At 40.6% G+C, this 16504-nt stretch overlaps 1 protein-coding gene across 4 annotated transcripts in view; it reads left to right on the forward strand.

The window, feature by feature from the left end:
- Positions 1 to 2384: 2384 nt before the first annotated feature.
- Positions 2385 to 16504, forward strand: part of SNX9 (sorting nexin 9) — a 58917-nt gene continuing 44797 nt past the window's right edge. For 2 of the 4 annotated variants that reach the window (XM_068184683.1, XM_068184684.1), the window contains exon 1: positions 9487 to 9540. In XM_068184683.1, coding sequence (XP_068040784.1) covers positions 9502 to 9540 — 39 coding nt within the window. In that variant the 5' untranslated portion in view covers positions 9487 to 9501. Of the gene's footprint in view, positions 2721 to 9486; positions 9541 to 12072; positions 12092 to 16504 lie in introns of those variants that run through there. The other 2 variants (XM_068184685.1, XM_068184686.1) reach the window with 2 other exon arrangements.

Consider the following 16504-nt stretch of genomic DNA (forward strand, 5'->3'; position numbering starts at 1 on the left):
AGCAAATGTTCTCCATGTCCCTTCTCAGAGTGCATCTTTAGTTTTAAAAATCTGCATAGCACTGTTGGCAGGAGCTTTTCATTTGATGAGGCTCTGCAGAAGATCACTTCTCTGTGAACTCTGAGTTCCTGGGAACCACTGCAGACCACCTAGCTGCAAAAATACACACCTAATAGAAATCTGTAGAGAGAAGTCACTTGTGTGCTGGGTAAGGCATTTTCTTTTGTTACTGACTTTTTATTTCTGAGGTGGAGATATTTATTATAGCATACATTGGAGCTTTAGTACAAAGTGAATAATTAGTCAACTGTGTTGGAAAGCTGATAAGCTCCACACAGAACACTACACTTCAAAACTACCAAATGCTTAGATATGTAAACAACCCCACTGAAGCCACTGAGATTTCTTTTATGTCTAATGCTAAGCAAATATCTAGCCCTAATTAACTAGGACACAGCTTGGTAGTAGAAAAGTAACTAATTTTGGAAGTATGAGAAATTTTAGGTGGTTTCACAAGCAATTTGTGGGTATTTGGCTCTCTGTGTTAAGGAATAATAAAGCTTACTGCTAAGAAGAGATATGTTTACTCGCAATCCAAAGTGCTTCCTGAGAATATCTTCATTGAGACAATAATTAACAGCAATTAATCGCAAACAGTATTGGAAAGGTCCCATTAAAAATATTTTTTCTCAGAATGTTCTCTTGACTGAAAGAAACAGTAATATTTCCTTCATCCCTCAAACTTGTCAAGTAAGATTTATTTTCAGGAATACCTCACAGTGGAAAACTGTGAAGTGGAGGCTTTAAGCACACAGAGAGGCTGAACAAATCATGGCTGTGTTCTTCATTCCCCAGATGGCAAGCAGAGCTTTGCTAAAGCACACTGGCTAGCAGCTGCACATTAAACTTTTCTGGCAGCTGTGCTGACCACAGGTAAAGAATGACACAGACTCAAGCTTATGCTCAAGCCACAAGTTTATTATATTTCACATAGCAAAGCAGCATCTGGAGAAAGGACAGCGGGTGCTTCACAGTCCTATCAGCTGGGGATCCCTAAAGGACACAGTGCTGGGTCTCTGGGTTTCATACCTCTCCCCTTTTTATAAGATGTTCACTAAAGGGCTGGATCAAAACATGCCATGTTGGAAAGATTGTTGCTGAGAAAGTGGAAGAACAGGGTGTCTTAGTACAGAAATGAAGCCACCTTCAGGGAGTTTTGCTTGTAAGGTAGATGAGATGCCACTCTATTGATGGGCCACATGGCAAAACTGATGCTAAATACAATACTTCAGCTTAAAGGGGATTTCCTACAATGCCACTTGTGAGCCACACAGAAAGGTTTCACTTTAGGTACTGCTGTTACAGAGAGTAGGAAGTTGGAAATGTTGTATTTAATTGAATTCTGAAAAAGCTAAAAACATAAGCAAATGAGTTTGAAAAGTTCTGAAATTTAATTAGTTCAATCACTCAAGAAGCGGTGGCAAATGAACAGCCAGCTTCCTCTTATTTCCTCATCCTCACTTTCCATGGAAACTATTTCACAGGTCCAACTAGGAAAATGTTTTCCAATGTAAAAAACCCAACCCAACATGTGAATGTATTTTTCTCTTTTAATAAAGCTCTCACCGAGAAACTATACCAATAGCAGAAAAAAAGCTTGTAATTCTATGGGCAAGGAAATATAGATGTAGACTTCTATGCAGTTTCCCTACAGCTCATCTGGCTCCTAGGGCCCTCCCTGGCATCCCTGGTGATTACACTGTGTATTTCCTTCCACAGAAAGGAAGTCTCCTGATTGCAGGCCAACCACTAGAAATGGTGGTGCAGCTAAAGAAGCTGCACTTTTTGGATGGTGCAGTACCTTGCATGATCGCTGCCACCTTATTTCCAAATTCCCTTTGTTTTAGCCTCCCATCTCATCTCTCCTGCAGGCTGGAAGTCAAGTGAGGTCGCAGGTATTTTTTATGAGATAGTCATGGAGTGCCCAACAGGAACACTACCGACCTTGAGCAGCTAGATCCTTGGTGCTTTTTGCTGCTGCTGCTAACTGCTGTACACCAAGGCCCGGTGTACAGGTCAGGGACGACGTACACCGGCCTGGCAGCCGTGGATGGAGCCTGGCCGAGGGAAAAATTGCCTTCCTTGCTGTATGGTTGCTTTGAAATTTCCGTTCAAAGGCACCCGAGGGGCACATAACGCCTTCCTGAAGGCTCTCTCCCCCACGAGCGAGAATTTGAGGCCAAACTGACTACAAATCAAAGCCCTTGAGGGCATGGGGGGTGGGCGAGGTCGGCCCGCCCGCCCGTCCCCCCTATCGCCCCCGGGACCGGCCGGGGCGGCTTCCCCGGGGATCACCGCAGCGCAGCGGGTGCCTCCCTCCCCCGGCCCTGACGGAAAGGCTGCGGGCAAACAGCCCCGCCAGTGCCCCCGGGTGCCGAGCCGAGCCGGCGGAAAGGGCGGCCGAGGCGGGGGCATCGCGGCGCGGCCACATCAGCCCCCGCCTGCCCAGCGCCGGCGCTTGGCTGCTGAGCCGCGCAGCGGCCCCCAGGAGGCGGCGGCGGCCGGGGACGCTGAGGAGGAGCTGCCTGCGCGGCCCAGCGGCTGCGGCGGGCGGGCCGGGCACACCGACCGACCGACCGACCGAGCAGCCGCGGCACGGAGAGAGGAAGAGAGGGCAGAGCGGCAGCGCAGCCCGCGCCGGCAGCGCCATGGCCACCAAGGTGAGCAGCGCCCGGGGGTCGGGAGGCGGCGCCGGGGCGCTCTCTGCGCCAGCGGGCCCGGCTGGGCGGGCGGGGGTCCCGGGCGGACGGGCTGCGTGCCGGGGGTCGGGGGGGCCGGTCCCTCCCCGGACCCGGCCGCCGGCCGCGGGACGGACGGAGAGAGCGCCGCGCTCGGGCCTCGGCGCCGCTGCTCGGCTCCTGCACGGGGCTCGCGGGGCAGCGGCGACTCCGGGGCGGGGGAAAGTTGTTTTTCTGCTGTGTCTGTGCCCCTCCGTCCCCACTCCTCGGCGGAGCGATCGTAGGGTCGAAGAGCCGCCAGAGGCCGAGGGTACTGCTCCTGCAGCCCGGGCGCCCCTTGCCCCGCTTCCACCGAGCCCGGGAGCGGCGGGGCGCTGGGACAGGCCTCGGCCACCGGCGGGCCCGGCCGTCCCAGCCCGGCTGTCCCGGCCCGCTCAGCCCCCGCCGCCCCGGCGCGTCAGGGCAGCTGATGCTGACCCCCTCGGTGGCATCCGGGGGCGGCTGTGCCGTGACTCTGGTGGGAGCCCAGAGTCTGCACTGCGCGACCTCTTAATAAGTAAGCTGTGATTTTACACGCGAAAAAAAAAAAAAAAAAAAAAAAAAACAAACCAAAACCAACAGCAACAAAAAAAAGAAAGACAGGAAGTTAAATTGTTTTGTTCAGTTCTTCAACAGTATCTGCTGCTAATACAACTGTCAAAATTAGCTCATCCTATCTGAAAGCGTCCTCTTTCTAAATAAGCAATATTTGTTTACTATACTGGTTGATGAAAGCATCTCTGCTTGTGTAGGTGTGAGTTAACATGCACCAGCAACTCATCTGTGACTTGTCTAAGTATCTCAGGAAGACTTTTTTGGTATTTGAAGTATTACTTTGAGTCACCTGATTCCATTAGCTTGGCCAGCAGTTGAAAAAACTTCCTTTCACTGAGGCGGTTCTCATACAGTGCACTATTTATGTTGCTCTTCTCAGCGCTGAAGAAATTCCGCATCTTGAATGTGTCAGATTTAATGTATAAGTAGCTGTCTCTGTAACTATGTAAATTCATGGTGGTTCATGTTTGGATAAACTTTTTCCGAAGAACCGAGAACTTGATTTTAGGTGTCAAAATCACTTAGGCAGTTTAAAAATACAGTGAATATAGTCAATATAGTGAAATTTATGTTTCTGTTGAGCTTTTAGAATATTGTTGATAAACTTGGTTTTTACATTGGTGGGTTCCAGTAATTCATGGGATGTGTGTATGAATATTTTTTACTCAATCTAATGATTGTAGGTGGCAAGAAAATTACTTCTGGTGTGCATATACTACATAATACACAGTATGTTAGGCAGATACTATACTAAACCAGTGTACTGTTTCTCAGCTCACTTTGACGTGCGGTGTCCTCATGGGATCCTGTGTTCTGTGCCGAACATACGATCCATTTTATTCATACATTTGGAAACTGTCACTTTGTTTTTCTTTAAATATTTTTTGGAAACATTATGGCCTCAGATGGAAGGGCGTATAATTTCTGACTTCCTAATCCAGACTGGCTTAAAATCAGGTGGTGCAATTTTTTCATTCTACACATTGCAAGTTATGGTAATGTACTTTGACTTGAAGGCTAAAATTGGTAAGTGGTAGTCAGGAAAGAGTTGGTATTTTATTGCTATTATTTTGTTATGCTGGTAACTCTGAGCAGTTCTGAAGAGAAGCTTACTTTTTTTTCTGTGAGCTCTACCCACGAGATGGGTCCCTCTCTGCAAACTGCCCTATTTTGGATTGAGCTTTGTTCACGATGTGCGAACATCACCTATGGTAAAGGATATATTGTCTTTTTGAGCAGTGTAAGGGAGTAACTGGCTGAAAAAACAGTTTTTAGGAGCTCAGCCAACTAACCAGTCACCATTTCATTTGGAAAGTAAATTTCGTTTTTTAAATTGTAAACAAATTTCTCACCTTCTGCTTGTGCTCCTTCACAAATTGCCTTTTTTGAAAGAAATATGCAAGGTGTATTTGTATTTTATGTGAAATGTTAACAAAACTAAAATGTAGTTGTCTGGAGTATGAATTTTTGAACTTCAATGGTGTCAAATCCTATATAGCTGCTAAGGGTGACTGACAGTCTGGCCCGGCCTGTGCTGCATGGGCTGTTAGCACTTCCTGAATTGATTCCTGTTTAAACTAGGATATACTTTCCAAGGAAATCTGGGAGCAAATTCAGTCTTGATTTGAATGCTTTCAATGATGGAAAATCTAGTCTGTCTTTTTTGTTGTTTTTAAACCATATCTCTTGCTGTTGATGCTGCTTTCTTTTGAGTCTGAACTTGCTCAGCATCTGCTTTCAGATTTATCATTTTCTCTACAAGATTTACAAGTGCTTGAATCAAGGTGTTAGATTTCGTGAGGATGGAGGACGCAAATAGGGGTTTCTTCCAGAGTTAGCTTGTGATCCTTGGCCAGTTTTCTTCCTCCCACTTTGATGAACCACAGCAATTAAATTCCTAGAGTTTTCATGTATGAAGATGTAGTAAACCATTGTGTAATGTACTGGCTCTTCTCTGTATCATCCAAAATCAATACATTTCTTATTGAAGCAATAAAAGCTTTTAGGAGAAAGGACTACTATTTTCATACCAAGAAGCCTTTACTGATGCTTTCCTAGCATATTTGTTAGCTGGCAACTTGGTAGGGAGTGTTTTGTCCGAACAGGTGGGGTGGCTGTCGGCCTTAAGCACTCTGAAGGCTGTGGAGGCTGTGTCTGATGAGAGCTAAATTAGCAGTGGCCATTGCTCCTTGTCCTTTCTTGCTCCTCATCCCATGCTGTATGTACATCCCAGGAGTCTACTCCAACACTTGTCAGGCCTGTTTTTAAGATACAATAAGTTGCTGAAATAGCAAAAATATTCACTGAATGGATACAGTGGCATCATTTCTTCAGTTCTAGGTAGTTGCAGTAGTTGAAAGTTTGCTCAGGGCTGATACAGAAGGTTGGGTGGGGTGGTATGGTTGGGAGCGGGAGACTTTCATGGAGAAGGGTGAAAATATAAATGGGAAATGGAAGATCTGAGGCTTCTAGAGGCAGTTCTTCTGTTGGCTAGGTCCTTACTGTAGCTTGGCTGTGGATTTTGTAGGTTGCTCAAGGTTATGTGCTCTAAAAACTGAAACAAATGTTAAACCCTATCAAAATAAGAAAAAAAAGAAGGTTGTTTAGGAGACTTCTAGAGTTTCACAGCAATTTAACTGAACCTGACTTTAGAGGTAAAACAATTTCACATTAAGAACAGGTGATATAAGCTAGATACTTTTATTTTGTATGTTTCCTTCTGAAACAGAGTTAACCTTACTAATTCCTTGTTTTTAACTGTGTAACAAATGATGTCAGAAAGTGCCTGAGCCTAAAAAATTTTGAAAACTTAATCACAAGGAAGATGCAGTTTGGTAAATGTTTCTGTCTTAGGTGCTTACAAAAGCCACAGATGAGATTGTTATTCTTCTGTTTGTTCCTTCGTGGTTTCTTTGGCCTTTCCTATTCTTTCCCCACTAGAGTTTGCCAAGTCCCAGCTTTACTCATGTCCTTTCTTTTGTTTTTGAGCTTCATTGAATAGGGAGAGCTAGAAATGTCAGGAAGCACTATGCTGGCTTTTAAACAACATTCTCCCTACCTTAGTCTATTTTTAAACTTATTTATTATTTTAAAATGCAGGCAAGTCCTTTTCAAGAAAAGGCTGATGTTTTGCCATTTGTTAAGCCCTGATTTCAGAAGGAAGTGAGAGAACTGGATAGGCTATGGGCAAGACAGTTCTTCCAGTTCTTCTGGAACCTGTGCTGCTAACATGTGGTGAGAGTTTTAATTTAGAAGTTGAAACTAGCAGCTGATTTACTGGTGTAACATTGTTGATATTGGACATTGCTTTCCCAAGAGAGGTTTTTCATAAGGCAGTTGTTGATAAGCTTTGTGAAGTTTGGTCCCTCTTGCTGTCAATACCAAAAGGTTTTTTTCATTGTAACTTTTTTTCTTTATAGCTTTAGGGTCACTTATATCCCACCATTATGTTCTTGATTGTTCAATGGTTTGTGTACTTTGAGGACGCATTTATCTGGTTCTGTTTTCAGGACTGGGCCTTTTTTTGTGGGAGGAAGTCCTTTAAGATGAAAGCTTAGACTAAATATTCTGTACTTTAAAGAAGATACAACTTAACAGTACTTCTAAACAAGGAAATGCTTCAAGGCTTTCTGGTCCATCTAATCATGTTGGATTTTCTCTTTTAATCTCACTGGCCAGGTATAGTTGAATTCAGCATGGTTCTTGTAGTTGTGGTGAGGGAAGGTCATGATTTACATACGAAAATTTCAGGTAGGGAAAGGTAACAACACATTAGACTTAAAGATTATTATCCTTAAGTGTGTGTCCTTCCTCTCATCTTTCTTTTTCATTCTCTATTACTCTCAGGAGTGTAAGGCTTCCCAAAGAAATCCCACATTTTCCTTTATACTACCACTTGAGTTTGTTGGAAACAATTCTTTGTTCTGATTTGCAGCTGGGAATTGAAGCACTCCTCTGTCTTAAACCCTCCAAAATACCCAGACTTTGTGTTCTGTTAATTTACATTCTGCATTGTCCCAGCTTTGGAAGTAGACTCCTTTCGTAAATCTCATCTTAAGGGAAGATTCAGTTAAAAAAATCTTAACACATCTGTGAGCTGGGATGATCCTCTTCTATGCAGATCATGTCATAATCCATTCAACATGTTCCATTATTTAAATTCAGCAAAACAAGACATAATACAAAACATGAGATCACAGAAGATCTGTGTATGTAGGTTGTGATGGAACCAAATTATTAGGTGAAGTAATGATTTTGATTTTACAGTCTAATGATGTGAAATGTTGTTTGGGTCTTTTAGGCTAGTATTAACTAGATGTGGGGATACTTCCTGGGGCTTTTTGATTATTTTAGTTTGGTGATTTGTTTTTTAAGGTGCAACAAGATGACTAGAGAAGGGCAAAATGTTTGGTGATACAGATTCCTGACCTATTGGAGGAATGAGGTGTTAGGATGAGCATAAGAACTGATACAGTTATTTTATGAAGACACAGGTTTTCTGTTCTTTTGTCTTTCTGTCCAGACTTATGGTCCTTTAAAGGTTCAATGATGTTACATTGCTGCAATTGCCAGTTCAAGGTTTCTCATTTCTGTGCTGGAGAGCTGGTAAGTTTCTGTGTGATGCTGTGCTTGAGTAATGAGTCCTCTGACTCAGTTTTTCAAAGTTATTTTGAGCACCTAGGCAGAGTCATCAGAGACACATTACCAGAGGTCATCATTTAAAAAACATGATTACAGCAGCCAAAGAGAAGGAAGTCTGGTATCAGATGTCATAAGCTACACCTGGTTTATAGATTCAGAGTTTCAGGTTTTCACTCTGAAAAATACCAATATATTTGTAATACCAGTATATTCCTCCGTATATTGGTATTACTTCAGCAATAAGGCTTTACAGTTAACTGTAGCTTCGTAAGAAGGTTTATTTTACTGCATTCTTTCAAGGTTTTCCTCTGACTTATCTTCCTCCTCAGATTTTCAGGTCTTGAAAAAAGTCCTAGAAGAGTGTGAATATTCAGTAAACCTCTCCTTATTTGATTAGGGCATCTCGCAAATTTCAGAGTTGACAGAGATCACCAAGGCAAAAATAATTTGAGAATTTTGGGGTTCAAATATGTGGGTTCCCTCCTGTATTAAATTTACAAGCATTTGTAACATTTACGGTGTTGGAAACAGTCTTGCAAAACATTTTAAAAGCAGGTAATGGTGAAGAGACTGTAAAATAGTGGGAGTGATTTGTTTCAACCAGCCCTGCAGTAGGACAAATGAGCATTTAGATATCTAGAATTATTTTAAGTAAATATCTATTGCAGTGTTCAGCATTTAAAGCTAAACCTCTTCTATTTCAAAGTGTGTTTCACAATTACAATTTCTCAGAATTCACTTTACACTTCTTGGAGGGCTGAAAATCAGAGCATGTGCTTTTATTTTCTTTAGTTGTATTCCTGCTTTCTCAGCAGTTTATGACTGGAAAGGAGCTTCCCAAGTAACAGAAAGTTCAAACAACAGAGCAATCTTGTAGTAGTCCAATGAGCAAAACTCAAGTGCTTCTGAAGAAAGAGGAAAAAAAATCATATTGCTTACTGGAAAATTTAACGTAAATTATGAGCATTATCACTTTCTTTCCGAAACATTATTTATCTTTGAGCTTTGTATGAATAAGAAACCTCTGTCAACAATATAAAAAAAGAAGATATTTAAGACCAGAATCATTTAACTTTGGCAGATAGTCCTCTGTGAGACCCACAGTAAGGGGAGAAGGGCACAAGGAACAGCTCTTCCTGTAGAGAGCTGCTGTTATGCAGCCTGGCCCAGCTGGTGTGTAGTTGTGAGGAGACATTTGGGACATGGTATGGTATGAAGGGCACATGAGCCATCCTGGGCACTGCTGGTAACAGGATGTGTGCTCATGAAGTGTGCTGGGTGAAGTCAAACCAGCGACTCTGTGTGTGAACATGTTTTTTGTGGGTAAAAGCTCTATTTCCTCCTGTATTTTAGAGCAGCTCTTCCCCCAGGCCCTGCCCTTTAAAGGAAGCCACTGTATAGGAGGGGTTTCCAATGTGCAAAATAGGTGGCTGGAAGGAGGAGGAGGTGGTGAGAAGAGGGGCAGTGCAGCTTGTGGAAGGTCTCTGGGGAATCCAAGCAAAACAGCTGCTTCTGGGGAGAGGCAGCCATGTCTGGCCTGGGGTTTCTGCAAGTGGGACTTGCTCAGGTGAAATCGTTCAGTCCACTCCTGTAAAAAAGTAGGGACTGGTGAAGAACTGGTTGATGGGTCTTATTTCTTATGACTTGCTATTGAGTTACTGACTTCTGCTCTGAGTTGCCATCTGCTCCTCCTTGGCAAGGGAACTGTTGTGCTTTTATTTTGTGTATTCATATGGTATCTCTGTTTAAACACAGTAGGTTTTGGACTTGCTTTTCTTTTCCCAGCCTTCTGAGACTGCAGTTCTCAATGTTCAGAGCAAAAATTAGTTGTCATCTCAATTCAAGCAAAGTGTTTGCTTTCCTGTTGATAGAACAAAAGGGCTAATTTGCAAGAACAGCTATAAAAATTCTCTTAGAGTAGCTTTAAACTGTATGTCCCTTCTGTGTGATGAGCTTGGGTTTTTTTTTTTTCCTCTATGGCGATTATGTAAGTGGTTTCCAGACGAAAGACAATCGATAGAAGGCTATTACATTTATTGTTTTTTCTGGTTCTTATTTAAATTCAAGTATTGCCTGAAGAGCCTATACAATGCATCTTTCTGCAGCAGTAAGGCGATGACTGATGAGGTGCTTCACTTCACCTTATAGCTTCATCAGATTTGAGAGTGAAGCTTAAATGTTTTATTTCCTCCTCTTTTTTGAGGGGGTCAAGGTTTAATTCAGTAACTGAATATTGCAATTACATATGATAATATAACATAATTAGTGCTTACCTAGTGACAGCACACTTCTTTCAGCAGTACTGTAATTTCCTTCCTTAATAACCCTATATTTTTCTTCTGAAAATGATTGCTTGTGGAGTACAAAATTAAACATCTTCCTTGCTGCAAATAACTAGACCACAGTCTTGGATGTTTGTATGAAGGTTGTTGAATTACAATTTTTTTATCAACAGCTCTGTCACATTCTGTCAAGCTGCCAAATTTTCTAGTAATTCATAAGGAAGCAGAAATTCTAACTTTCTTTTCAGACTTCTTTGATGCTTTCTGTCACTGTAAATATTGCTGGTACAAGAAAAATTTGTGAGGTGTTCTGTCAAATTTTTAATGTTGCATGACTTAATCCAGTTCTGTAATTAATTGCATCTCTTGGTGGTTTTTTTGTTTTTTTTTTTTGTTTTTTTTTTTTTTTATTAAATGCATCTGTCCAGGCATTCTTTTTCTTCTTTTTTTAACTCTTTGTCTTCAAGTGGGATATGCCTACACTGCTAGTGTGCACATTGCATTATATTGCAGGTCATTAATGTCCAGTTCAAATTCTGAGTGTTCTCTGGCCAGGTCTAATCACTCAGCTTTGCTTATTTGAGCTGCCATTTATCATGAAATAAAGTTTGTAACCTTACAGGGTCTTGTACTTTTCTGCACTACCAATAGAAAAGCCTAAAGTAGCTGTAGGCTTGGATACTTTAGAATCCAAAAAATGTGAACCTTGCCCATTTCTCGAGTAAAGAAGCTTTACCTGATAAAATGGCATTTTTGTTGGTGTAACAGTTTCCTCACTTGTGTTCATAAAATAAAAATAAAGATAGGCTTTTACAAAGTAGTGTTTCTAATAAGAACTAAGAGATAACAAAACATTAGCATATTGATTAATGTTGGTTACTCAAGTAATAGAGAACTTAGCAGAATTCCATGTGGAGAGCTAATCCTGCTGCGTTTCAGATTCCTTCCCAACTGCTTGCCGTGAGCATGCTATTCAGCACGTGTTTTCCTATTAATATTTACCAGTATTTGGGACTTCAGAGTAGTACAGCTATTCCATTCTGTATTTTACAGATGAAGTTTATTTGAAGTAGCATCATTTTAACATTCACTTGGTTTGCTTTGCCAGTTATTCATTTGCTTCTAGAGAGGCCTGTGCATGTGGTACATTGCAATCCACAATGTGTAATAGTGTGCTGAGTCTGAAAGGGCTTGAAGTTTGCTAGATAACCTTAGCAAAACTTTGTGCCTCTCCAATTATTAGGTAATTACAATTTTTTTCTAATCTCTGCTCTCTTAGAGGCAGCACTATTGTGTGACTACAAGCTGTCTTAATGAGTAGGTCACAATGTGGCAATTTTTCTGATGAATGCTGCTGTTTTTTTCTGAAGCCTTCACATCTAACTGGCTTTGTTCTTTGGGGACAGAACTGTGAGGGAGCAACAGTTATGGCCCTAAAATTTCAGGCAAACATCAGGGGACTTGGCACAGCAGGCTTCTGAAACATGCCATTAAATATTGGTTCAGCAAACAGTTGCAAGTTTTGCAGTTTGATTTCAGGGATACAGCAATGATTAATCTAAGCAGAGATTTTAATCACACTTGAGATAAATGCATCCTGCCTGACATCCATAAATACAAACCCATGCTGTACTTGCTGCATTTATTACTTGCTGTAGTCGTGGTAAAACTGGAATTAATGTTCTCAAATGCGGAATTGTTGAGTCCCCAGTTTATCCGAAGATCTGGAAAAGGTTGGTATTCAGAAAGGAAAACATAGGGAAGGCTGGGCACTTGGAACAGTGCGGTAAATTGATTCTGAAAAAGGTCTGATATCACTGGAGCTCCTCACTCATGGTAGAAGTTGCAGTACATTTTTAACTGAAAACTAGTTTATAAGTAATGTTTTAAACAAGAAAAAAGCTTTTCAGCTTTACCCAACTGAAATCTCAGATGTGATTCAGGGGAGTATCTGAGTCAGTGTTTGGAAATATCTCTAAATCACATGGGTGTCTTGAATGTATTTCTGCAACTGAATTTCCCTTGCTTTAGTATTGCTTGGGTGCATGGAGATCCTATTCTTGGGTCTGACAATACTCCATAAATATGTCAGTATGAACACACTAAAATGTAACCAAGCACTTCTTTTAGTAGCGCATGGTAGTTATTCTGAAAATATGCTGCTTTTTTAAACTGCTGAACTGCTTATAGATAATTCTCAGACTTTAATATTTTTAAGCACTGCTATAAATCTGGAAAACCTCATAGTTTTTCTTTACTTTTTTCATGCTCTGTGGTACAGTTATCTACCCACCTGGCTTATAACTGCATGGAAAGAAGCTGTAAGTTGTTTTAACGCCTTATGATTTTAATATCTGTTTTACTCTAACACTTTTAAGAGATCTTAGTCATATAACCATTTTAGACCTTGTTCTGCATTAATGACTTTTAGTCCCAGATGCTTGATTTGAACAAGAAGTTTCCTGTGTAGGAATTCACTTGAATGAAAGTTCTTGGTGTGCATTCTGTCTGTAATGCAGGCCAGGAGCGCATTTCTCTGGGCTTTGGGATGTGACGATGTTTGCTGACAGGTAGACAGCTGTAAAGAAGCTCATGTTCTGTGAATCAAAAGTAAAATATGTAATGAGTGGGACTAGCCTGAACTGAGTTCAGGTGGTCTTTCATGACCAAAAAATTATTTTCAGCAAGACAGTGAAGTCTTGTGTGGTAGATCTGAGGAGTTAATCTGTCCTCACTGAGGAGAGCCCAAGTTGCTGAAGTGGCTAGTAAGCTGTTGTCTTTATTACTACAGGAAACATTTCCAAGTCTCTTTAAAATTTGCCTAGACACTTCTTTCTTACTTCCATTCTAATTCTAGAAGTGCCAGTGGTTTAAACCACATGCATGTTGCTGGGAATTGAGTATTGCCTTCCAGTCCCTTACCCCATAAATGTTTCAGACTTCGTGTTTTGTACATTTTGTAAACTCTTCATATTTTGTTGTCAATTCCAGTATAAGATAGACCTTTTAATCCAGTATTAAACACCTGCCTGAAATATTGTGGGCACATGCAGTTTTGCATCTGTCTGCAAGCATGTTTTACTAGTGGGAAGAAATTACACAAGTCCTTGTTTCTTAGATTTTGTCTGTGTTTAATTTACTTCTAATATGCTTACAGTCAGTACTGTTGACTTCAAATTATTAGCTGCGGGCTAGTGAACTTATTTTAGAGTTGAAAAATTGCCCAGAGGAAAGTGAGCTAGCGAGTCAAGAGACATTTTTAATGTGAATTTAAAGAGTAATGTGAGGATCCAGAAGTTAGAGCTGGTGAGGTAACTTGGACTAATGATACCTGAATATTGTGACCTCTCTTCATCCAGAAGTGGAGTTCTTTGCTGAACTTAGTTTTACTTTTTGGATGAGTTTGCTTTAACTCTGATGTTGCTAAAAGCAAAAAAATCGTATTGAAAAGAAATGTAATACTAAAGGGACGTTTTAATTAAACAAGTGAATTTAATTTTTTGCTTATAGTTTAACAAAATCATCATATAAAATGTTCCAGTTTCTTCAAGCTAGTTTTCTAGGCAGATGTTGAGCACATACACAAGAAGTGATGCCTAGCACAATACAAGCAATATACATTTTCTCCAGTTACTCTATATTAGTTAAAAAGATAAATATTGGTATCTTCTTCACAATAAATCTTTATCACTTTAAAGGCAGTTGCTAGTATAATGGATAATCTCTTGAATTCCTAAGGTACTGTTTCTGTAGGAGACAGTGTCCCTTGTGTCCTCTTATTCTTCTATTGCCAATTTTTTGTTTGTTTCTTGTCTCTTAAGAAAGCCTGTGAGAGGAACATGTAGACATTTCTTTACCACAGGCAGGACAGAGAGTAGCTGCTTCTCCAGGCTGAGAGTCATAGCACTTGAGGAGCCACTTGATATTTCTGCATAGGCTATCCATATGCACACTTTGCCTTGCAGTCTCATAGAGTTTGACAGAGGGACTAAAATGAAAAGGCATTTTTTGTCAAATCATAGCCCCAGATGTTTTCTTTATTTGTAGTGTAAATGTTTTTTATATTTTCAAGGCCAGGATGGATGGGGCTTTGAGCAGCCTGGTCTAGTGGAAGGTGTCCCTGCCCATGGCAGGGTTGTTGAAACAAGATGATCTTTAAGTTTAGTCTGACCCAAACCATTCTATGATTCTGTGATTCAATGCTGCAGATGATGCAGTGAAAATCTCTTCGGACTTGGAGCACTTAGCCTTTGAACAAGCTTAGATTTCAGGCTAAAGGGTAGGGAAATTATTAAATCTACTAAATGTTAGGCACTGTTGGAAGAAAAGGGGTGTCCTCAGTCCTCTGAGGTGGGAAAGACATGAAGGGCTCCTGTCTGTATTCCTGTATTCTCACTGTTTTTCTCAGCATTTTGGACACCAGCCCTTTTTTAAATTTCTTGCAGAATTCCCTATAATATCCACAGAGGGATTTAGCATGTGTTTTGATCTATGGAGAGTTTTTTCAAAGATACATTGATTAAAACATGGCAGCTTAAGTAGTCTGTTTGTGAATGGTGACACTAAACAATGGCTAAGCTGTCATTTAGATCCATGCCTACCCTGTGTCTTCTCCAGAGATTCACTGGCACAGTGAAGACAGCAAGGGGTTTAAGGCTTCTGCTTCAGCTGATAACAAGTCAGATGGCTTGCACTTATTCTAAGCAGTAAAATACCTAAAAACCAGTAGTCTTTTACAGACAGTAATCACGGGGCCAGTTGCTGTGAAATACTAGTACAGGAAAGAAAATGTAAAAATAGTTTTAAGTTAATTGTTTTTTGTGTGGAAGAATATTGCCACTCTTTAGATTAAATGCTTCATTTTAAACCATTCTTTAGGAAGCAATCAAAATATACCGCTAATTTCTTAAGTGATGTATTTGCAGCTAGGTTTTTGTCTTTATTATTTTCTTTCTGCTTTCTTAATTTCTCCAGTCCTGAGATCCCAACCTGTATCCCAGCTATGCTATTTCTGTTTTGTTCTCTTAGAACTTCCCTTTAGAATGAATATTTTATTTCTAAAAACAATATATGTGGGGAAAAGTAATTCTGAAAAAAAAAAAAAACTAATGAAAGAAACCTCACAAAAAATGTACTAAAAACCAAAAACCAAGCTCACATCCAAAAAGCTTTTAGAAGATAACTAATAAAATGAAGTCTGATAAGAAATAAATGCATTTTCCTCTTCTGTGCTTCCAGGTGTGAGCAACATACTGTTTATCAGTATTTCACAAGCAGTGGATTTCAAAGGCTTACTAGACCTACTGAAGAATATTTGTACTAACTGAAGCAGTTTTTGTAGCAAGCTGTTCTGAAATTTATTCATACCAGATGTGTTACTGGAGTTACTTGAGGTGATCAAAAGCCCTTTGTTGTTCATCCCAGCTAAAAGCTTAGGCTGCTGTCCTAGAAGAAAAGTTCAAGTCTTCTCACTGGCACGGGCATTTAAAATGTGAGGACTTTGACTTGTTTAGAGCCAATATTAATGATTAACTTCTCTTTATTAAAAAAAAAAAAAAAAAAAAAAAAAAAAAAAAACCAAACAAACAAAAAACAAACTTTTTTTTGGCATTCTGCCAGGCTTCCCAAATTATGGTTTCTGCTCTTCCAGTGGATGCATGTTTCAGAGAAACCCGCACTTATCTGCCTCATATACTTCCCAAAAGAGAAATCCAGAATTTGATCCTCTTTCTGTCAATATGGGAACTGCTGCCACCAGCATGAGATGTTGCCATCTTGCTGCTGTGATACAGCAGTTGTATTTCTGACACTGGCACCAAGCAATTTAAACCTGTGAATCCCTGTCTCTTGACAAGAGCAGTGCAGGGTGGCTGAAGCCCTGAACTGCTGAAGCGCCAACTGTGAAGAGAAATGTGTGCAGTCATGGGAATTTCATGCTATGAAACGTCTATGGGTATTTCCGTTGTGCTATCTGCCACTGCCAGCTGACCAAGAAAAGCAGTTGTGGTACAAGTTTCCTAAATTGTAACACATGGTTGAAACAGATGAATCTACGGTGTAACACTAGATCTCCTAATACAAATGAAGCCCTATGCGTAGGGAAAGTGTTTTCAAAGCTGTGTCCAATTTTTTGGTGCTTCTCTAATTTTTGTGCTATAAAGCATACTTAGATGCAGAACTGTTGCATCGCAGTCAGGAAGTCCAGCATTACAAAAACATTTTGTTTCAGAAGTATGAACTTAAAGAAAA

Source organism: Anomalospiza imberbis, chromosome 3 (assembly GCF_031753505.1).
Source record: "Anomalospiza imberbis isolate Cuckoo-Finch-1a 21T00152 chromosome 3, ASM3175350v1, whole genome shotgun sequence".
Lineage (NCBI taxonomy): Eukaryota > Metazoa > Chordata > Aves > Passeriformes > Viduidae > Anomalospiza > Anomalospiza imberbis.